The sequence below is a fragment of the Lepidochelys kempii genome, chromosome 5 (assembly GCF_965140285.1).
Source record: "Lepidochelys kempii isolate rLepKem1 chromosome 5, rLepKem1.hap1, whole genome shotgun sequence".
NCBI lineage: Eukaryota > Metazoa > Chordata > Testudines > Cheloniidae > Lepidochelys > Lepidochelys kempii.
This window is the reverse complement of record NC_136384.1, coordinates 15,549,196-15,573,591: the sequence shown is the minus strand read 5'-3', so window position 1 is coordinate 15,573,591 and position 24,396 is coordinate 15,549,196. Positions and strand designations below refer to the sequence as shown.

The 24,396-nt window shown below is 38.4% G+C and overlaps 1 protein-coding gene across 4 annotated transcripts in view; it reads left to right on the top strand.

The window, feature by feature from the left end:
• DYM (dymeclin) overlaps nucleotides 1-24,396 on the top strand; it is a 389,895-nt gene that overhangs the window by 182,242 nt on the left and 183,257 nt on the right. For all 4 annotated transcript variants that reach the window (XM_073343514.2, XM_073343512.2, XM_073343513.2 and 1 more), the window contains 3 exons: nucleotides 8,273-8,455; nucleotides 13,052-13,230; nucleotides 23,449-23,574. In XM_073343514.2, coding sequence (XP_073199615.1) covers nucleotides 8,273-8,455; nucleotides 13,052-13,230; nucleotides 23,449-23,574 — 488 coding nt within the window. The remainder of the gene's footprint in view (nucleotides 1-8,272; nucleotides 8,456-13,051; nucleotides 13,231-23,448; nucleotides 23,575-24,396) is intronic.

The following is a 24,396-nucleotide window of genomic DNA, read 5'->3' as shown; positions in this document are numbered from 1 at the left end:
ATTCAACAAAGACAAATGTAAGGTGCTACTCTCAGGGAAGAAAAATCAAATACACAGATACAGGATGGAGGATAACTGGCTTAGCACTAGCACTGCTGTGAAGGGTCTGGGAGTTGTGGTGGGTCACAACCTCAACAGCAGTCAACAATGCAATGTTGTTGCAAAAAAAGCAAATGCATTTTTGGTTGCATTAACGGAGACATAGCATGCAAGTCACAGGAGGTGATAGTACTGCTTCAGTCGACGCTGGTTAGGCCTCAGCCGGAGTATTGTGTCCAATTTTGGTCACCAATGTATAAAAAGGGTGTCGAAAAACTGGAAAGGATCCATAGGTGAGTGACAAAGATGATCAAAGAGATGGAATGCAAGCCATATGAGCAAAGGCTGAAGAAACTGGGTATGTATAGTTTGAAAAAGAGGAGAATGGGGGTCATGATAGTCGTCTTCAAATACTTGAATGGCTCCCATAAAAAAGATGGAGAAAAATTGTTCTCTTGCCGTAAAAGGCAGGACAAGAGGCAATGGGTTCAAACAACAGCATACCAGATAAAAGTCTCAGGAAAAAGTTCCTCACTGTAAGAATAGTAGGACAATGGAACAACTGCCTATGGTAGTCATGGAATCTCCTTCACTGGAGGATTTCAAAAAGAGGCTGGATAGCCATCTGTCTTGGATGGTTTAGACATGACAAATCCTGCATCTTTGCAGGGGGTTAAACAAGCTGACCCTTGTAAACCTGTTGTTCTGTGATTCTATCAGGTAGAGTATATTTCTGCTTTAAATTCAAAAGGATCCGTATGGGCTCTCATGTCCAATGTGTCTAGAGTCTCAAAGAAGACTAAATTGCCTCAATTGTTTCTTTACATTGGAGAAATACATTGTATTTATTGTAAATCAAAATTTTAGTTTACAGGTGATGAGTAAGAATTTCTAATGCTGGGATTGTTCATTTCATGATCCTGAGCTATGAGTTTCAAGATTTTGCTGGTCAAGCAGCATTTTAATCCTTATGAGGAAATGGTCAGTTTCTGTCATACAATGTGGGGAAACAGGGCTGTGCTGGGGGATGTATTGAGTGCTAAACAGAAATGTAGCTGATCAACTTCGTTAATCATCAGTACTTTAATAAGAAGTGGGCATTTCAAGTATGCTGTTTTACGATATTAACACATTTAACTTAAAATGAACCTACAATATGCAAATTAGCACTCTTGATCATCCAAAGCTTGGAAAATATGGAAATTAAGTTTAACGCATAATCTTAACTCTTTCACAGAAACTCTTCAGCTACATGATGACATACTATTTCATATAAAATAGTAGAAATTATCTTAGATATACATGCATATTTATAATAACGTGATTGTGTAATTAAAGACTGTATCATAATGACTTCAAGTAAGGGGCTAGAGTTAAGGTCCTTTGCTTTTCCTTTCTTTTGAGTGCTTAATTGTGCAACCATAGCATTGCATAATGTAATTTTTTGTAATTACACCTCTACCCCGATATAACGCGATCCGATATAACATGAATTCAGATATAATGCGGTAAAGCAAAAATGATTTTCTGTCTCGTCTACAACATACAGTACTTTTATTCTGTTTAATCCCAGTTTATACAGTTAATGATTACTGCGTACATATTCAGTATGTATGTATTTATAAGCCTTTCTTGGATCAAAAGTCAAAATTCAAAGCCGAGCGCATTTACAGCATTTTTAAACTTTCACTCCGATCTTCATTGCATAAAAAAAGTCTTGTCTGCAAGTCTTAATTAAAGTTATAATGTTGACAGTTTAAATCCATTGATAGTTTAAAACCACTGAAAGTTTAAATTCGTTTTGCGGACAACAAAACCATGTGCGAGGTGGTAGCTAATTTTCAGTGGCTGTTATAATAAAAAACAGCCTTTGTATTTATAACCATGACTAATTTATCAAAAAGGAGAGTTCGGTCTAACTTTGTCGTTGACTAACCTGCTGCCTCCTTGTCAGTGTAAAGTTGTTACAAAACCATATGTGGTCGGCGCCTCGGCTCTTAAAATGTGGCTTGTATCAAATTACGTACATACTGTACATTGTCTGTACAAATGTGCATGTATCAAAGTGGTGGAACGAATATGCAACAATGAGAAGGCAGGGGTAAATGTATGTTGCGCGCCCATGGTCCCATTAGGCGTTCTCATCTCTCCCGCCTATTTTAATCTCGTTTCTAAATTGTGTGCAGTATAGACTAAGCTTAAATTGTCTCACTAGTTGTGTTTTGGAAACATTGTAATACTGCGCTGACATTTTCTAAACAATTAAAAAAATTGTTAGCATTAATATTAAAGTACCATTGACATGATGGCAAGTAGTTCACAGTCACGGAAATGAAAGGCATGGACAGTCAAATAAAAATTGGAAGCTTTGGACAGACTGAAATCAGAAATGAGCCAAGCGAAGGTCTCAAAAGGACTAGGAGTGGGGGAATCAACATTAAGAGGGGTGGATCAAAGATGAGGAAAAATTACGACCAACGCTAGTTGAACTGGATGAAAGTGACGGCCTGGAAAGGAAGCACCTAAAAACTGCCCAGGATAACCAACTAGATAGAGCAGTATTTATGTGGTTTACCCAAGACATGCTGACAGCACGCCAATTTCCAGTGACATTATAAGGAAACAAGCGGAGAAATTGAGGAAGGATCTTGATTTTAGATGCTCGGGCAAGGATGCTTCTGCACATCAAGGTAACGAATTTAAAGCTAGCAGTGGATGGCTTAATCGTTTTTTAAAACGTCATGGCGTTCACGCTCTGCAGATATAAAAGCTTGCAACGAATACCCGCTAAAGTTACAAGAAATTATCATCGAGGGTGGCTATGCTCCGGAGCAAATCTATAAAGCTGATGAAACCGGCTTATGTTACCGTATGCTGCCAGATAGAACACTTGCTTCTAGGACCGAAGAACAAAAGGTCGAAGGTTTTAAGCTGATAAAAGAGAGAGTGACAATACTTTTCTGCATGAATAAAACCGGTTCACATAAACTTAAACCTCTGTGAATAGACCAATCCAGGTCACCTAGGGCTTTCCACCATAAGAACATGGATTCGCTTTCATTCATTTATCGCCATTCAAAAAATGCCTGGATGACATCGGATATTTTCGAGGAATGGTTTAATAAATATTTTGTACCAGCTGTCCGGAGCCACCTATGCAGACAAAACCTGGAGCCAAAGGCATTGCTCCTACTTGACAACTGTCCCGCCCACCCCCCAGTTGAGGCCATAACCAGCAAAGACGGGAAGATAAAGATGAGCTACCTTCCTAAGAACACAACGTCCAAAATACAGCCCCTCGATCAAGGCATTATAGCCACATTTAAAATGAACTATCATAAAGCCTTAGTAAAGAAAATTGTTGAGGGCAACAGTAGCATAACGGATGTAATCAAAAAATTGAATTTGCTGGATATATTTAACTTAGACGAGACAGCCTGGCTAGGAGTCATTCCTTCAATGATAAAGAAATGTTGGCATCGTGGTCTCAAAAGTGCTTTTGTCACTGAAAGCAATGACAACCAAGATGAGGAAGAAGACGAAGATGAGAACAACTTTGAAGGTTTTATGGAAGAAGAGGCCATGGAGGCAGAATGAGTCTACAGGGAACGTATGGCTCAAAGTGGGATAGCTGATGATCAAGAGTGGATGGAGGTGGATGCTATGTGTCCAACCTATGAACGACTTACAGATGTAGATATAATTCATAATGTTGCCCTTCAACCACCTGGTGCCTCAGAAAATGTGTCTAACCCTGTGGATAGTGACGAAGAACCCTCGGAGCTACCGCCCAAAACTGCTGATGCAGTTGTAGGGTTAGAGATTGGTCTTAAGTGGCTAGAAAGCCAGGATGTGGATAGACTGCAAATACTGCAGTTAAAATCCATACTTGACCTGGTGAAGAAGGTGGCTCGCAGTAGCATGAAGCAACAAAGTGTAACAAGGTTTTTTTTTAATTAAAAAAATTTTAAGAGGTGTAGCTTAAATAAGAAAGCATCTTGAACACCAAAAAAAGGTATTTACCATTTTATCAGTGTCTCTAGAACTTGATGACTGTACCTTTTTTAGCTTCATTTTAATCTTTTCTATAAGTAAAAACTCCCATCTCCAAAATGTTTTCAAACTATTTAATAGTTAACAGTTCATATTACTTAATAATCTACGTATAACATAGTTGGCTAAATAACAAAGTGGCCCATGCTCCTATTTGCTAAAATACCAAAATCCTTTTTTACAACAATTTGTAAGGATGTGTAATTAAAATTGTTTTCTGATATTTTATGTGAATTTTGCATTTTCCTAAGCATTAAACGCAGTCCACCTAGCCCACATGGTTGCATTTAATAGCGTTTAGTACCAGTGTTGTTAATACACTGTATCTTTTAAGTAAGCTTGTAAAATAATTGTTGTAATTAAAGAAAGGAGATACAATTTAACCATTGTAGAACAGATTTATTTATTGCATACACTGTGTTAGTTCTAACAAAAATGATTTGCTGACTGTTAATAACGGAAATGCTCGAGGCCAAAACAAGTTCGATATAATGTGGTTTCACCTATAATGCGGTAAGATTTTTTGGCTCCTGAGGACTGCGTTATATTGGGGTAGAGGTGTAATTACTTTGGCGGCGGGAGGGGGGGGGTTGTGTGGGGAAGCTACCACTTTACTAAGAGGCATCAATCAATAAAGGTGACTAGTTCCCAACAGAATTACTAGTAAATTGTGTACTTTAAGCTTAGCAGAAGCCAATTGGTCAAAGGTAAACTATTATCTGCTAGTTTTGCAGGCTAAATTTGTATTTCCATAACTGCATGTGTTCTATGTAATCCATTAAAAAAGTCTAACAGGTAGCATAAGTGCCTCCCACTGTCTCAAGTTTCATTCATTTATTCTAAATCCTAACTTAAAAATCAAAGGGTGGATCTGATTAAAACAGAATTGAGGTTATTCGTTATTAGTTTTGCCTTGTCCCCATTAAGAACATTGTATGGAATTTGAAAGACGTGACATTCCTCCACAGTGAAGTGTACAGTGTTGCTGTCTTTTGCATAACTGTAAATCTGGCTATTAAAGTTTAAGAAATACTAGCAATTATTATGTTCCCTGGTCATGAGCTAACTGTGCTTCTCCTAAAACTTGTGAATTGTTTAAGAACATCTTATTAGATGCCCCAAAACCCACAATCAAGGAAGAAGGCTGTATTGGATAAAAACACGACCTGGTTTAGAGAGCAAGTGAAGAAAGTTATAAAAAAAAAATTTTTTTTAATGGAAGAAAGGGAAAGTTGATAGTAATAAATATAAATTAGAAGATAGGAATTGAAGAAAACTGCTTAGGCAATCAGAGTTAAGGACAATAAGATGTCATTTTATAAGTATATTAGGAACAAAAAAAATTCCTAACAATTGTTTTCGTCCATTACTAGATGGAAATGGTAAAATTGTCATAAATAACGCAAAAAAATTCTGTTCTGTATGGGGGGGGCAGAATGTGATGGAGTCATATCATGTGGTAACACACTTTCCATTCCACTTGTATCTCAGGCGGATGTTAAACAGTAGCTACTAAAGTTAGACATTTTAAAATCAGTAGATCTGGATAACTTGTGTATGTGAGTTTTAAAAGAGCTGGCTGAGGAGCTTGCTACATTGTTAATATTTTCAGTAAGTCCTGGAACACTGGGGAAGTTCCAGAAGACTGGAAGAAAGCTAATGTTGTGCCAATATTTATAAAGGGTAGTAGGGATTAAACGGGATGGCCTGGGTTTATAGGTTTGTCAGTCTGACATTGATCTCAGGCAAAATAATGGAGTGGCTGATACGGGACTCGATTAATAAAGAATTAAAGGAGGATAGTATAATTAATACCAATCAATATCAGCTGGGTGGTCATTGAACGATCATCGCCAGCCATTGACCAGCAGAATAGTAAACAAGGGATTTACAATTTAATGACAGTTGTGCAAGCACCACACAATGGGGACTGCTCAACTCAATGACTAAATTGTACAAGACCACACCGGGGGGTGGCTCAATGCTGTGACTTAACAAGGCCCACCAGGCATGTCTGAGCTAGTGTCTTCCTGGTACATGGACTGAGGATATAAAATAGGGGACGGTGATGTCATGCTTTGGGCCTTTCTCCTCCCACACCTACACTGGAAGCAACAAGAATGCTGGGAAGACGAAGACTTGAACTGAGGAGACTGGTCCCAGGCTTAAAGGGCAAGCCTGTGTACTAAGAACTGTAGCACCTAGTGGGGTGATAAAACTGCTTGATCCAAATACTGCCTAGTCTAATAAGGTTTAAGATTTAGACTGTTTTTATTTTCTATCTCTGACCTATTGTGCCTACCACTTATAATAATTTAAAATCTATCTTTCTGTAGTTAATAAATCTGTTTTATATTTTACCTAAAACTGTGTGTTTTCGATGAGGTGGTCGGGAAATATCAGCTCAGGTTACAAAGGATGATGTGTGCCCTCTCTACATGGAGGGAGGGGCACACTAGGTAATGAACTTACACTGGTCAGGCTTCTGACCAGGGAAAGAAAGTACAGTTGTGGGGTCCAAGGCTAGGGGCTTGGGAGATTTTCTGGTGCCTTTCTCTGTGTGATTCGTGAGTGACTCAAGCAGCATTCATGCACTCTAGCTGAGTGTGGGGCTCCACATGCTGTTGTGCTGAGTGATAACAGCACCTGAAAAGGTTTGTTGCATTTCACTAACAAAGCATTGTGAGAGAAAGCCCAGGCTGGAGAGTTAAGGGGGCACAGCAGTTGGCCAGTTCCAGGTTGTACCCTGGGGATCCTGTCACAGTGACACCAAAATAGGGGGATTGGTAAATAACGAAGAGAACCAGTCACTGGTACAGAATGATCTGCATTACTTGGTGTACTGGGCGCAAGCAAGCAATATGCATTTTAATATGGCTAAATGTAAATTGTATGCGTCTGGGAACAAAGAATGGGGCATTCTATCCTGGGAAGCAGTGACTCTGAAAAAGTTTGTGTGTTGTGGTGGATAATCAGCTAAATGTGAGCTCCCAGTGTGATGCTGTAACTGAAAGGGCTAATGCAATCGTTGGATGGAAAAACTGGAAGCTTGAATAGGAGTAGAGAGGTTATTTTACTTCTCTGAATTTGGCACTGGTGTGACCTCTTCTGGAATACTGCGTCCAGTTCTGGTGTCTCCAATTCACGAAGGATGTTGATATGTTGGAGGGGTTTCAGAGAAGATACATGAGAATGAGTAAAGGGCTAAAAAGCTTTATGGTGATAGACTCAAAGAGCTCCATCTATTTAACTTTACAAAGAGACGGTTAAGGTGTGACTTGATTACAGTCTATAGGTACCTGCATGGGGAACAGATATTTAATAATGGGCTCTTCAGTCTAGCAGGGAAGGGTATAATACATTCCACTAGCTGGAAGTTGAAGCTAGACAAATTCAGAGTGGGAATAAGGCATACATTCTTAACCGTGAGAGAGAGTAATCATTGGAACAACTTACCAGGGTCATGGTAGATTCTCCATCACTAAACATTTTAAAATCAAGATTGGGTTCTTTTCTAAAAGATCTTCACTAGGAATTTTTTTGGGGAAGTTCTATGGCCTGTGTTATACAAGAGGTCAGACTGCATGATCACAGTGGGCCTTCTGGCCTTGGAATCTATTATAACATTCTGGGTTTAATAAAAAAGCACATTAAGAAATGCATCATGCTGGAATCTATTTGCGTTTTTAAAGGAGATTATCTGATTGCAAATATACTGTACAAATTCGTCTTCCTCTTCCTGTGCACCAATTGTGTCAGTGCCCCTTTCTTGAATCCCCTCATAGGCTTTGTGTCTTCTATCACATCAGGTTTAATCTCTTTACCTTCAGAGACTTGCACCATTATGGCGCTGCCTCTTTCTCCTAATCACATCTTTCATCTCCTCCTGCACTATTACCTCTTACACTTCCAGCAGCCTCCCTGTTCTCATCTGCCAAATGCTCTACCCCTACTCCTTTGAAATGTGCTTTCATGATTCTTCCACCATCAAATTCATGATCAATGTTGTCCCTTTATTGTCTCAGGATGAATTGTTTTTCTCTGTATTGTAGCTGTACTTTGGGGTAGACCAAAAGAAACCTCTTACTCATTTGTAAAGACGGGTGTGCCCCTTAAAGCACACCATAAATATTTAATAACATTCACTAAGAGGATTGTCTTCTTCAATTCTTCCCTTTAGCTGGCCTGTGGACAGTATTCACATTGGGTGGAGTAGGAAGTAAACCAGCACCACAGCAGGAACAGTCATCACCTTTAGCTAATCAGAGCCTTCTGCTTCTGCTTGTGCTAGCTAATTTGACTGATGCTCCAGATACACCAAACCCATACAGACAAGCTATTATGTCCTTCAAGAACACACAAGGTTTGTACCTTTTCTTAATCTTCTAGTGTGAATAGAAGCAACTGCGGCATTGTGTTATCCTGGCTTCTAAACCATTTTTCTTACCAAGGTGTGCTATAATACAGGTTCTGTCCTGTAAACCCAGGAAATGTACAGAAAGGGAGTTTCTCTTCCATAGGTCCTGTGAAGTTCCTGAGCCAGCATGTCTCAGCCCATGAAACTTAAAAGACACTGTGGCGGGGGGGAAGGGTGTTTAAACACTGAAGGGTACTGTGCAATTTGGTTTTGGAAAATGGAGTTCCTATAGCTTGCTTTCTTGCAAAGTTTTTAAGACCGTTTCTCTTCTGCATAGCTCTGCAACTTCACAAGATAGAAATAGAAATGGGAAGGTGAGGGGGTGGGTGGCGGGCGGCAAGTCAGGTAGCCAAAAGGATCCTGTTGGCTTTAGGAACGCTATAGGCATTGGGAGATCTGGGCACCCTGGACCATGTTTCATTGGTTAGTTTTATATGCATAGATGTGAACTTGTTTGTAGCTGAGCTGGTTTGACACTTATATTTATACTCTATACTTATATTTATAAGTATAAGTGTCATTTATATATAGAGTATACTCTATACTTATATTTATACTCCTTTAAACTAGTTCGCTTATTTAAGCAGGAAATTTTAATCAGTTCAGCATGATCCGGAGCTGCTTTCATTATCCAGAAAAGCTCTTAGTCCTCACAGAGTCCTTGGGCTACCGCGGCCCTAATTTCATAATGTTATTCTTGGTGTTGCTGTTTTAAATGACGTGCTGACTACTTGCAGTGTTTGTGTAATTTATTTAGACTCATTTTTAAGTGTTGGGAAACATTGTATCTGCATTGAACAATTAGAAAAAACTAATTCTGCTCCTCCCAATGATAACTAGACAATTCTTCAGATCAAATTTATTCCTCTGGAAAAACTGGGAGGCAGGGAAAACAAACGTGCATGACAACAGTGTTTGCCTCTTTTTCCAGATCACCTAGTTAACATATTCCTAAATGATCTGGAAAAAGGGTAAACAGTGAGATGGCAAAATTTGAAGATGACGTAAAACTACTCAAGATAGTTAAGTCCCAAGCAAACTGCAAAGAGCTGCAAAAGGATTTCACAAAACTGGGTGTCTGGGCAACACAATGGCAGATGAAATTCAGTGTTGATAAATGCAAAAATAATGTACACTGAAAAACATAATCCCAAGTATACATGTAAAATGATGGGGTCTAAATTAGCTGTTACCACTCAAGAAAGAGATATTGGAGTCATTGTGGATAGTTTTCTGAAAACATGAATTCAATGTACTGTGACAGTTAAAAAAGTGAATAGAATGTTGGGAATCATTAAGAAAGGGATATATAATAAGACAGAAAATATCATATTGCCTCTATATAAATCCATGGTATGCCCATATCTTGAATATTGCATGCAGATGTGGTCGCCCCATCTCAAAAAAGATCTACTGTACTTGGAAAAGGTTCAGAAAAGGGCAACAAAAATTATTAGGAGTATGGAATGGCTTCCATCTGAGGACAGATTAATAAGACTGTGACTTTTCAGCTTGGAAAAGAGACGACTGTGGGGGGATATGATAGAGGTCTATAAAATCATGACTGGTGTGAAGAAAGTAAATAAGGAAGTGTTATTTACTCCTTCTCATAACACAAGAACTAGGGGTCACCAAATACAATTAATAGGCAGCAGGTTTAAAACAAAACAAAAGGAAGTATTTTTTCACACAACACACAGTCAGCCTGTGGAGCTCCTTGCCAGATGATGTTGTGATGGCCAAGACTATAACAGGATTCAAATAAGAACTAGATAAATTCATGGAGAATCGGTCCATCGATGGCTATTAGCCAGGATGGGCGGGGTGGTGTCCCTAGTCTCTGTTTGCCAGAAGCTGGGAATGGGCGACAGGGGTTGGATCACTTGATGATTACCTGTTCTGTTCATTCCCTTTGAGGCACCTGGCATTGGCCACTGTCTGAAGACAGGATACTGGGCTAGATGGACCTTTGGTCTGACCCAATGTGGCTGTTCTTATGTTCTTAACAAGAATTATAATGGAAGCCTTGTTGCAACTTTAACTATATAAAAGGTCTGAATATAATACAAGAATTATCTGTTTTCATTATGAAGATATCCTGTCTAATTTATTGGGGATGAGACCAATAGTGTTCTAGAGAAATTACTCTGAAACCTGTAGAATTTAATAAAGAGTAACTACATCTTTTCTATAGAATTTTTAAAACCATTCTGTGGAATATAATACAGATTATATCCCTGCTATTGAAGTCCATAAATAGGTTTGGAAAGATTATCTGTCTTTATTAAATTCTTTAGGACTCTTCTTCCATAATGTTTTTAAAAGATTCTTTTGGTAGTTTTTGGCAATTTTTAAAAAGGTTTGTAAGTGTCTCTATAACAAAACTGGTAAAGAAAAGTTGCAACTGTTAGTGGTTTTGTTTAGTAATTCACACAGCTTGAGCCTTGAGACATGTAGAATTCTCAGCTGACAATAGCATCTAAGTGCTCCTTTAGTAAAGTGTGTTGAATTAATCTGCTTCGTCATCTCTAGCTACACTTACATTTTAAATTTTAATAAAAAATATTTTCACAAAGTAGCAGTTGTTTTGGATTAATGGAATACAACCTGACAATGGTTTATTCTGGGAATATGGAAGGAAAAGAAAGAGAAAAGTAGTGGCTTTTTTAAAAACGGGAGTGTTTTTGATGCACAGGAGTTTTTGATGCATACGCTGCACAGATGTAAAAGTTTATTAAGAAAAGTTGAAAAGCATAGTAGAGAAGTGCAGGACTGCTCATTTGAAGATTAAATTCGTATTGGCTTGCAGTTCTTTTCCATAGCAGCATAGCTGGTGAGAATGTTGAAGTCACCACTGTTTTCATGGTGGTATAATGTGTAATATTTGATCATTATCTTGCTTTTATGAAAAATAGAGGATTCACATGCAAAGTATTAGCTGTTCTCCAGCACCCCTAATATGCTAATTCAAGTCCTGGGGAGATTAAGAGTAGATTCTGAAGTTCTGATCGCTTTGAAAACTCTATAGCTGACGCTGTTACGTGAAACAACGTTAAAACTGCTTAGTCCAATTTTCAGCTTTTGAAAGCTTGGTATGGAAAGTAATCAGCAAATCAGCTCAGACACACACACACATGCTTGCCTACCTTCACCATGGTGATCACAATTTTAAAAAAACCACAACAAAAATAAACAAAACCGCCTGCTAGGTTTTCCATTCTATCTTAAAAATTACTCTGGGCAAGAGAGCAAGTGTTATCTTGAAAGGCTGCTTTAATTTTTCCTGGTGCTCCAGACAGCTCACCTTCTCTGAAAATAAAGCTATGTCCAGTTGACTTAGTGCAGCATTCTGGAATCTCATATAGCAAGAAATATCTTTTTCCATGTATCCACTTACAAGTTTTTTTTATTTTAAATGGACATTTCTGAGCTGCTTATATCTCAGATATAGCTGAAAAGTCACATAGTTCCACAAACATCATAGAAACACACAGAAACCAGTTTTCAACCTTTTTTACTGTTACTTTCATAATATTCTGTTCTGCTTCCATCTCCACCTTCACCCTAAGTTATGCCATACACACCATAACCACCTGACACAATTTTCAAGGAGTTAAACTGTGCTAAGTGATGTTTCAAATCACATTAGCTAATCTAATTTAAAACAGAACACACCTTTCTTTCTAGACTAACCAAGGCCTATATTATGGCCATTGAACATAGATTACTTACAGTATGTCTACACTTAAAATTCTACAGCTGCAATACTGTAATGCTTCAGTGTAGACACTCACCACAGCAATGGGAGGGCTTCTCCCATTTCTGTAGTTAATCCACCTCCCTAAGAGATAGTAGCTAAATTGAGAGAATTCTTCTGCTGATCTAGCACCGTCTGCATGGAGGGTTAGGTCGGCATAGCTCAGTCTCTTTGGGGTATGGATTTTTCACAACTCTGAGAGACGTAACTAAGCCAATTTAAGTTTTCAATGTAGACTAGCCCTTTGAAAGATTAATACATACCAGTAAATACAGATGTGATACTCCTAGAGCACTGTAAACTAAACCCGGAAGTTGGATCATTTTGGGACTAGAAACAAACCTACTCCTTCATGTTCCCTTGGAATTCTAGCTCTTAAGAAAAGCCCTGTAGCTTCACCATTACCCAGCATTTCCTGAGCTGCCTTCTTTTCTTACCTTGAGAGTCAGGAAGGGAAATAAAGGGTGACAAGGCTGCTTTGTTACAGGCATGACTGAGTTGGAGGGAGGAGCAAGAAAGACTACTATGGGTATAAGGAAGGCTCACCAGTTCTCAGGTGTGAAAACAGTTGTAACTTTGACATAACTAAAGTTTTATGAGACTTGGCTAAGGTTTATGGTCACCAGTAAAAGTTGAACCAAGACTGACTGAAGATTATTTCTGCAGATATTTAGCTCCAGTTCTTTCTGTGGTGCCTGTGTCAGACATGAAAGTGTCTGTAAAACAAACAGAAGCCGAGGTGGTAAATTTTTTTTTTAAATATGTTTTTGGTTTCTTTATTCCAGATAGCACTGCTTTTCCTTCACCAAGTCCACATGCTTTCCAGATTAATTTTAACAGTTTGTACACAGCTTTGTGTGAACAGCAGAAATCTGATCAAGCAACTCTCCTTTTATACATATTACTGCATCAGAACAGCAATGTTCGGACATATATGTTGGCCCGCACTGATATGGAAAATCTTGTAAGTATTGTACTGCATATTTAATACTTAATATTTGGCAATTGGGGTTGATTTGTGGAGGTTTGTGTATGGTTGTGTGATGTTATTCAATATTCTGGGGGTAGAGAGAATCTCTATAGGACAATGGATTGTGAATTACTTGTCCATGATTCGTCATGTCTTGTTCATATTATTATGCTCAGCATGTGACTGGATTAAGAGATAGCACTGATAAAAGTATAAATCTCTGGAATGTAAGCAAAATTGATAGGGAAATTTAATGTGTTTAAATGCGGGGGGAGATTGGATAGAATAAGAATGGCATGGGTGGGCCAAGATGGCAGGAGACTTAAGACCATAGGTGTTTAGTGGCCTGTGATATACAGGAGGTCAGGCTACATGATCTGGTGGTCCCTTTGCAACTTAAACTCTATCACTCTGATATTTTTAACAGGGTTCCAAAAATGCATTTGCAAACTTGCACGTGCAGAAACCTGTATTTGCACAGACAGATTCAGTATCAGCATGCAGCTCCGCATGTGCTTGTATAATGTGACATGTTGTAACAGGCCTATATAGATTTGGTCCTTAGTGACATAATGGTCTTCCATTTGTTTTAGATATAAATATCATTAGTTGGTATTCTTTAATGAATAATGTGAGGAGAAATCAAAAGGAAAACTTTGAATTCATATAAATAAACTGTGTTTCAGGCTTTCATTAGCCAGGAAAGTATTAGTCAACACAGATCTAAATGTGTTAGAGTGTCGACAGGTAAAAATTTGTGACTATTAGTTAAAGGTGTGATGAATTGTCCACACTTCTTACGGTATTTCCTAGAATAAGGAGCACAGCTTCGACAGTGTCCTCCCAAACTGTTCCTGAGTTGTTATTTAGCTGGGATAGCCTCTCCTGACCATGGTAAAGCCACTTCTGCTCAAATTGGGCAGCATCTTCTGAAGCCACTTACTAGCTTTACCCCTTTCCTGTTTTCAGGTGTCCTAACTACAGGAGCATGAGAGGTGGTGTCCACCCAGGACAGCTATTCTAAGATCACCATCTTTTCTCTTCTGCTCTTCCCTCCGCTGCCCTGTTTGTGCATGCACATACCCCACATTTAAAATACTAGGAACAGACCTCTTGTGCTGCTTTTCCCCCCCTCTCTGTTAAGGATCAGTAGTGAGCAAAATGCTGTGATCTTCATTTCAGGCTCTTAAACTCTTCATGCCTAATGATCCTTACTGGACAATTTCTCATCTCCCCTTCACACACTATAGTTGGTTTGATATAGCCCAAATCTGTTGACCTTCAGGATATGCTCAAGAAATTTAATCAGTTCTATTATTTCTAGTTAATTATACTCAGACTGCAAAGCTAAGTAAGTTTTAACTGCAGAGTGTAACTACTTGGCTTATTAATGTAATGAAAGTTGACCTGTTCTGGAGTACAGAAATAAAACAGGCAATTCTAAAGGTTCTGGGAGGGAGGCTGTCAAAGTTTAGTTAGAAATGTTATGGTAGCAAAAACTTTCTAACTGCTTTGAATTGAGGTCATGACTTGGACTGGTCCGGAACTTTTTTCAACTAAACTTTTTTTATTCAGGAAAATGCTGTGTCAAAACTGAAATATTTTGTGGAAACATTTTGCTGGGGAGGTTTCTTGTCAGGGTGAGGGTTAAAAGAAAGACCTTCCCAGAATACCCAATAGTCTGGTGATTAGGACACTAACCAGAGATGTTGGAGAGACCTAGATTCAAGTTCCTGCTCTGCTTGATTCGTCTATTGGCTATTCTGGGGTTGAAGAGGTGTGTGGCTCCTCTCTCTTTATTTTTTCATGAAAAGTTTCAAAAGGTCTGTCTCATTCCAATGCAAAGCTGAAACAAATGTTCAAACCTTGAATTTTTTTGTTAAATTAATTTTTTGTTTTCCAGCAGCGCTAGCTGCAGCTAATGGCCAGTGTGATCCTACCTGATCTGTGGTTCTGTAGTATGGCAGTTTATAGAACATCACTTTTCTATATAGTGCAGACGTGCTGGCAATCTTTTATGCAAATCATATTTTATAAAAATTCTTGTAAGGATAGAATTGGATGTCTCAGGGGTTGGTAAAAGAAAAGAGAGCCTTTCATAGTTAGATAACCTAACAACCTAAGCTGGATTTCAGTGAGCATCTGAAGGCTGTTTGGGGACCTGTATGGAATGTGTTTGGTCTCTGTCTGATTCCTAGTGGACAGATAAGGACATGATGAAAATTAGCACTCATAGGCACACTTGTTGGCAAATTCAGGAAGGAAGCCAGCCACTGAACTACCAATGAAGATTGAATTCCTCTCTATCCCCCCTTACTTGAACAGTCTAGGTCAGGGCTGAGTCACTCTGGTGGATCACTTCTGTGGATCAATAGCGGCATTAAGTTTCCAGGCTGTCAATGTGACAGGCACTAAGTGTACTAGTTTTCTGTCTCTGTGGAAAAATATTCATAAGTTTGAGGGTTTTTGCTAGTTTTTTAAAATTATTTTAATTGATATACTGTGGACTTTGGACGTTTCCTTAGGGATTATATGTCAGAACTACTCCAGATCTTTTATTCTGTGATGTAGAATCTCATGGTGTACTATCCTCCTTCCTTCCTCCCTCTCCCAATAAAGTCAGCTGCCAAAAAGCTGCTTGAAAGCCCAGAAATAACATGCAAAGGAAAACGTCTTGCTTTCTGAAAAGCTGACAGAATTGAAGAAAACATCACTGAGTAATCATATATATTTATATATGTACCAGGGTATGAAACTGCCTGTTCTGCCCTATAACAAGTACAAGTAAAAAATTGCTTAGATGGGTTAGGTGTCTTCAAATTGGCAGGGTCTGATGAAATAAAATACTCAAAGAGCTGACTGCGGAGATATCTGAGCCATTAGCGATTATCTTTGAAAACTCATGGAAGATGGGAGAGATTCCAGAGGACTGGAAGAGAGCAAATATGATGCCAATCTATAAGAAGGGGAATAAGGGCAATTCAAGGAATTACAGACCAGTCAGTTTAACTTGCATACTGTAGCTGGAAAGATAATGGAGCAAATAATCAAGCAATCAATTTGCAAACAACTATAAGATAATAAGGTTTTAGTGACAGTCAACATGGATGTGTCAAGAACAAATCATGTCAAACTAACCTAATAGCTTTCTTTGGCAGGGTAACAAACCTTGTGGATAGCAGGGTAGCAGTAGATGTGGTATATCTTGACTTTAGTAAGGGTTTTGATACTATCTTGACATGACCTTCTCATAAACAAACTAGTGAAATATAGCCTCGATAGAGCTACCATAGTGTGGGTGCATAACTGGTTGGAAAACAGTTTCCAGAGAGTAGTTATCAGTGGTTCAGAGTCAAACTAGAAGGCCGTATTGAGTGGGGTCCTGCGGGGATTGGTCCTAGGTCCGTTTCTGTTCAATATCTTCATCTGTGATTTAGATAATGGCATAGAGAGGACATTTATAAAGTTTGTGGACAATACCAGGCTGAGAGGGTTGCAAATGCTTAGGAGGATAGGATTAAAATGAAAAATAATTGGACAAACTGGAGAAATGGTCTGAAATAAATAAGATGAAATTCAATAAGGACAAATGTAAAGTACTCCACTTGGGAAGGAACAATCAATTGTACACATACAAAATGGGAAATGGCTGCCTAGACAGGAGTACTGCGGAAAGGGATCTGGGGGTTATAGTTGACAACAAGCTAAATATGAGTCAACAGTGCAACACTGTTGCAAAAAAAGCAAACATCATTCTGACATTAATTAGGAGGAGTGTTGTATGCAAGATACGAGAAATAATTCTTCCACTCTACTTTGCACTGATAAGGCCTCAGCTGGAGCATTTTGCCCAGTTCTGGGTGCCACATTTCAGGAAAGATGTGGCCAAACTGGAGAAAGTCCAGAGGAGAGCAACAAAAATGATTAAAGGTCTAGAAAACATGACCTATGAGGGAAGATTGAAAAAAGTTGGGTGGTTTTGTCTGGAGAAGAGAAGACGGGGGGCGAGGGGGAGGCAGGGGGAATATGGTAACATAAAAGGTTTTTACAAGGAGGAGGGTGAAAAATTGTTTTTGTTAACCTCTTTGGTTAGGACAAGAAGCAATGTGATTAAATTGCGGCAAGGGACATTAGGAAAAACTTCCTCACTGTCAGGGTAATCAAGCACATGAATTTAGTAAGGGGCATCCCTAGTTCATATTTGGAAAGGAGGTCCCTGGGAAATACTCTCAAACTGTTGCAAGAAGCGATGCTGGTGTTGCAGTAGGTGGCACTTTGCAAAGCCAGTGCCCCAACATGGTGTCATGGAACAGCTTTTCAGATATAAAAAACAAGCTGTGTATTACTTGTGTTCATGAAAAATGTTGACTCCTTCTGTAAGGATATGGATTGTTAACCCTGTTTTCAAGGCTAAATATTAGTTGGGTAATTGCAAATCAATATTAAGTATGCTAAATGTAGTTTCTAATGGATGCAGTAATTCTTTGTTTTGGGTCCTGTACGGTTGTGCGGTGTTGCTATGGACTATTCATTAGTTGCCTCTCTCCTCCCAGAAATGATTGTATTTAAGGAATGGATGAGATGATGTATTATTATAGAATATGATTTGTTATAATTTTCATTGGCAAAGATTTGGTATGACAATATTGATCATAAATATTCACACCATTGTATATTTTGTCATGTACTTTAGATAAGATTCATATAAAAACTTTTTTTTTTCCTGGTTAAATAGCTCTGGCCCTGGACCGACTATAGTATCTATAAATTTCAATGTCTGTTTTTATTTGGCCCACATTTGGGGGACTAGAAGTAACTTTTTAATGGTGAATTCTTTCTGTAAAAATGTCAGCTGATTAAAGACCACTCAGCGACAAGGAAAGAAGTAGTAGATCTAGTAGAGATGAGTTAGTGTGTGTAAGGCGGGCCCATTGTGCAGAATAAATGGTTTATTACATGTTTTTGCAGTTTATTTCATGTTTTGTAGAAGTAAAGGAGCTTATTCAATGAATATCAGTACCACATATGCAGTAGAGTAGTATAAGGCAAGATCTTTGAATGAAAGGAGCATGTGAATATCTTATTTTTAAATAATGGATTTATAAGCATAAATATATTTCATATAGAAATATTTTTATTAACTCTAGTATGTGAAAATGCATTTATTGAGAAGTCTGGAAATAAGAATTTTGGTTATGCTTAAATGCAAGAGATCTCATCTGCACTTAAAATATTTTGTCTGTGATCAAGCCCTGGTGTATATAGTGATTTAGCAATTTTTTTATTAATGATAATTAATAATATTTCGTTACTACCCACTGTATGCCCGGTGCTGTCCACACACACAGAGCCACACGTATAAAGAATGTCACTTCCCTGAAGTGCTTACAAACTAACACAAGATATAGTACATGAAGGAGGAAAAAGAGAGAGACAAAAATATGTATTTTAATTACCACATTAATCCCCATTTAATGCCTGCAACCTAACCAAAATTTGTTGGCTAATTTCTTATAAACATTTTAGCAGGACTGGGCCTTGAAGAGAGTTTGGAGAAGGAAAAGGTATGAATAGAGCTGGTTGGGAATTTTCCAACAAAACAAAGCTTAATTGGAAGATACTGATTCATCAAATCCAAAATGTTTTGTGGAAACATCTTGGTTCATGAACTTTCATCTAATCACATGCAGATTTTTGTCACAGCCCTGCCTGCTTCCTGGTAGGCTGCTGGGACACCGGGCTTCCAGGTTCTGTGGCTCCAGGCCAGCCGTGCCTCAGGATGGGGACTGTGGAATCCTGGATCCCTAGCCCCAAGCAGTCTGCAGGGCTGGGCTCCCCAGAACTGCAGACCTTAGGAGCCCTAGAAGCTGCTGACTGAAACTGATACGATTCTTGTCAATTTCACAACTGCAGCAGTGATACTGATCAGATGCATGTTAATTTCAGTAGTAACTGGAAGGGTCCTGGGGGAATATATTTAGTTTTGCAAAGGCCATGTGTCAGTGTTTCAGAAACAAAAATGTTTCAGAATTTCTGGTTCACAGAAAATTTAAAAATATCTAAATTTGCGGTGAACCAGAAATCTTAAGGTTCAGATGGTCCACTTATGAATCATTTCAGGTTCAATATGCAAAGGGCAGCATGGAAGAGGGCACAATAACAGTTGTTAGGGAAGCAAATGGGTGTTAAGTCTGGCCTAATTCCCAGAGCAGAGGAGGCTTGGGCAAAATGCTGAGAGATAAGGATATATAAGTAGGGAGGGGCACAGATATGAAAGGCCTTGAAGGTGAGGACAAGGAAGTTAAATTTGCAGTGAATTGGGGAACCTGTGGAGGGCTTCAAAGAGAAGGTGACATGATCGGAATGATAATGAAGAAATCTAATTTTAGAAGCTGTGTTATAAATGGAGTGTAGGGTGGAAACAGGGGTGTCTGGTTTATTTCCAAATTACTGCTGATTGAGCTGATATACAATATTTCACTCAGTGCCAATAAGGGTGATTTTAGTTCAGTTATCCCTGCACCTTTAGTGCCGTGGGTGCTTCTTGAACATGAATACACTCCTCCAGCTATGGTTTATGAACTAACATCCTTTCAAATAGAGATAATGTGTATCTTGGGCGGTTCTGAAGCAACATGTGTCCCAGATGTGCTTGGTTCAGTGTTATTCAGCACTAACAAGTCTGCTTGACAATTATTACAAGGCCCTATAACTTGCATGGCAACATATTAAATTTTGATTAGTAATAAATATTAACAGGTTTCAGAATAGCATCCATGTTAGTCTGTATCCGCAAAAAGAAAAGGAGTACTTGTGGCACCTTAGAGACTAACAAATTTATTTGAGCATAAGCTTTTGTGAGCTACAGCTCTCTTCTTAAGGTGCCACAAGTCCTCCTTTTCTTTTAATAAATATTAGTATTTTACTGTAATAAATCCTACAGGACTAAAAAGCTGATGTTCCTATATTTCTCCACTTAGCAGCCATCTAAGAAACTAAGTATTTACCTCACTATTTACGTTGGGGAAAACTTCAAAAAGCTTTTTGTTGTTTTCACTGCAAAGCGAAATTGTAAATGAAACTCTGCAGTACTTTTATATTACTTTATGTTGTGCAAAGAGAATTATCTATTGGAATTTATAACTGTACTAGCACTAGGAATAACTGTACTAGCACTAGGAAAGGTTTTGGATTTTGAACGTATGCAATGCAAAGCCATGTGCAATATACATATAGTAGAACCTCAGAGTTACAAACACCAGAGTTACGAACTGACCTGTCACCACACACCTCATTTGGAACCAGACTTACACAATCAGGCCGCAGAAACAAAAACAAATGCAAATACTGTATAGCACAGTACTGTGTTAAATGTAACTACTACAAGAATAAAGGTTTCAGAGTAGCAGCCATGTTGGTCTGTATTCACAAAAAGAAATGGAGGACTTGTGGCACCTTAGAGACTTACAAATTTATTTGAGCATAAGCTTTCGTGAGCTACAGCTCACTTCATCGGATGCATTCAGTGGAAAATACAGTGGGGAGATTTATATACATAGAGAACATGAAACAATGGGTGTTACCATACACACTGTAAGGACAGTGATCACTTAAGGTGAGCTATTACCAGCGGGGGCGGGGAGGAGATGACCTTTTGTAGTGATAATCAAGGTGGGCCATTTCCAGCAGTTGACAAGACCATCTGAGGAACGGGGGGGGGGGGGGGAATAAACATGGGGAAATAGTTTTACTTTGTGTAATGACCCATCCACTCCCAGGCTCTATTGAAGCCTAAGTTAATTGTATCCAGTTTGCAAATTAATTCCAATTCAGCGGTCTCTCGTTGGGGTCTGGAAGTTTAAAAGTTTAAATTTTTTTTTGACAAGATAAAGAAACTGTTTCTGTGCTTGTTTCATTTAAATTAGGATGGTTAACATCAGCATTTTTCTTCTGCATCGTAAAGTTTTAAAGCTGTATTGAGTCATTGTTCAGTTGTAAACTTTTGAAAGAACAGCCATAATGTTTTGTTCAGAGTAACGAACGTTTCAGAGTTACGAACAACCTCCATTCCAACCTGTTCATAACTCTGAGGTTCTACTGTATTTTAGTTGGAAGCAATTGGAGCTGTGAGCTCAGGCAGTAAGCCTTGTATGAGGTAGTTTTGAATTTTTTTCTTTTTCAGTTGAAAAACTTGTGAAAGACAGAACAAGCCAGTAATAACACTAAAGAGATCTAGGCTTCATGTCAGAAAAACAAATGTCTTTAGTCATTATCTGCTTTTCTTATGCTTAAAAATATCGAAGAAGGGATGATCTGGATGGCAGTGTTCTGTGCTACCATCCAGGAGAACTGAGTCCTTCTCTAAACTTGTTCTCCTCGCCTCAAGGCAGGAGTTCCTGGGAATGCAACAGAGAGCGAGTGAGCACACGTTGATTCTGATTGGAGCTGGGAGATGAGTGTCTCGCGTTCCTTAACAGAAATGCTCAGTTTCTAATGAACGAATTTTAGTGGCATCTAACGCTGGTGAGAGTTGTGTCCATTTCAGCCATAACAATGGTACTTGTTATATTTAGGGATAGATAGAAATGAAGAGCTGTTTGCTCAAGGATATGGGGAAAACCACTTCCCACTGAGGGATGGGGAAGTAAATATATTTTATTTTTAGCACTGATATTGTTCTGTCTGAAATACAAATGATATAACAATGTTGTCTTCGTTTCAATGATCATGTAGTTCAGAGAAAAAAATCTCAATCCCTACTATTGCAGGATGTAGAAAAATGAACGGTTTTTAACAGCAAAGAAGTGACTGTTTGAAATCCCTAACTTTTGAATTTGTAGAGAAAGATGTTTGGTTCTAATGATGGGAAAAACGTGTTTTTAAAAAAGTCTCATTCTTTCCTGTGGTGTTATCTTCATCCTGGTTAATGTGCCCCAGAAAAGGTATGTGCCAGAAGCCCATAAAGACAAACCCACTGGTTTTATAAGAAACTGTAAAAATGTCTTTCATGTGTCGAGCCAAAACAAGCTGTTTTGGAACTTGGTGATTATAACAGAACATTTCTGGTAATTTTAGAGGCATATGATGCATTCAGAGTACTGGCTGGTCACCAGAAAAGGTTTCACATGATTCATCCTGCTATGTTTGGTTTGTTTTTTAAAACATCAAGCTAAGTCTTTAAGCATCTATAATCTCTTAGGAAGAGTTCTCTGTGTCTCATTCACTCTTGGAAATAAGAATCTTCTGAAGTCCTTTTACTATATTATTTTGTGATTTAGGAATCATGGAAAGGGGAAATTATACCGAGTCAATGTAAAGCTAATATCCAAAGAAATGGTGAGGAGACAGTAATAAGTTTAGGCTGGAGTTTGAGGACAAATCAAGACTAGAGTTTAGGTACTAATTCTGTGGCAATGAAATCCTGTCAGCCCTTCTTTCAAGACTTTGGCTCAAGCTGGCCATCTTGTGGAAATGTTGCAAGACCTTGGGCTGAACTCCCATAAGAATGGGAACACTGAAACACTGGCAGTATATGAATTAGAATTGGAAAAACAGGCTTTTATTGGTTTTGGATCCAACCCAAATTGTTTTTCAGATCTGGGGATTCTAATTTGTTCACCTCCACCCCTTTAAATTCCAAGAGGTTTGGATTAAGGTGCCAGTTTTTGCCCTCCTCTGATTGTACAATGGTTCTGAATAGTGCAGTTCAAACACTGTCTAGCTATGATGGATGGGACAAAACAATTTCAAATCATAGTTCTGTGTTGACTAAACCTTTGTAAAATGTTGTGAGGAAGATGATTGGGCCCCGTGTGTTGTAGCCAGGCAAACTGTGTTTCAACTGAGTTAGCCGTGGACTGGTATAAATTTGGTTCAGCAAACAGTTTTTCTATCAGATGGGAGATGGAATTTTCAGAGCCTTATAGTAATTGGTGTGGCTAGGAATTCCATTGATTAGGAATTAAAATTCAGTGTCTCACTACAAGAAAGAATATGTTTAGACTGTTAATGACTCTGACGGAGACATAAAAAGCAGATGGAAGGCCTTTGAGCATTTTACATCAGTATTTAGGGGTGGCTATTTCAGGAGGGAAAGGATGCTGTGATATTATGAAGGACAGGATGACACAAGGAGGGTTTAAAACCTTCTGTGTTTATTGTTTGTGATGATTGAAAGGCTAAACTAATGCATTCTTGTTTTTCCCCCTCAAGGTTTTGCCAATTCTTGAAATTCTCTATCAAGTTGAAGAAAGGAATTCACACCATGTTTACATGGCTCTTATAATTTTGTTGATCCTTACAGAGGATGATGGCTTCAATCGATCTATTCATGAAGTGGTGAGTTACTGTTATGGTAAATAACTCTTAGAAAATAAAAATCATTTAGATGTTTATCTGAATAGAAATAAGCTTGCACGTTTCAGGACAATAATTGTCTCCTCAGTGGAACTGGTTTACAGATTAAATTTGCTCTTCAAGATTTGAGGATATATACTCATTTCCTACAGGACTAATTAAAAGAGGGTTACAAGTTTCCTTTCAATAATCTTTGTTTAGTGATGTGTACAAATGATTTTCCTGCCACTAGGATAACTTTGTTCTTCTCTGGTGTTTCCTCTTTCCAACTGAGCATGGAAGTAGGCAGGCAGGTTGCCTCAAGGATACTGCCAAGGAAGAAAAAGAAATAGAATGATGGGTAAACCGTCCTATGCTTTCACAGCAACCTTACTTAAGCAGCTTATATGTCAACTGAAGGGACTTTAGTGGGAGTTTTTATTTCCCAAACTGGATGTAACTTCCTTACTTGGCATCTCCAGTCTGTCTTTTGTCCAGATTAATATATTTTTTTATATTAGCCATATAACATGGTCCAAATTCTGAATAGATTTCATTGGCCTTGACCAACTGTGCTAGAGACTGACAGGGATGGTCGTTCTAGTTTCCTAGCTTGTAAAACTATCACAATGTAGAAGAAGTTTTATCTAATTTTATCTGATTTTTGGCTCGGACATGCAAAGTATCTCCTGGGATTATGTGATGCATTGATTCATAAAGGAGATGTGAAAAGCTGAAAGCAAGTGTTCAGGTAGTTAAACAGAATCTTTCTCACAGGTAAGTTTGTCCTGTCTTAGCAGGAATGTGACTTTTTCCCCAGGTTAT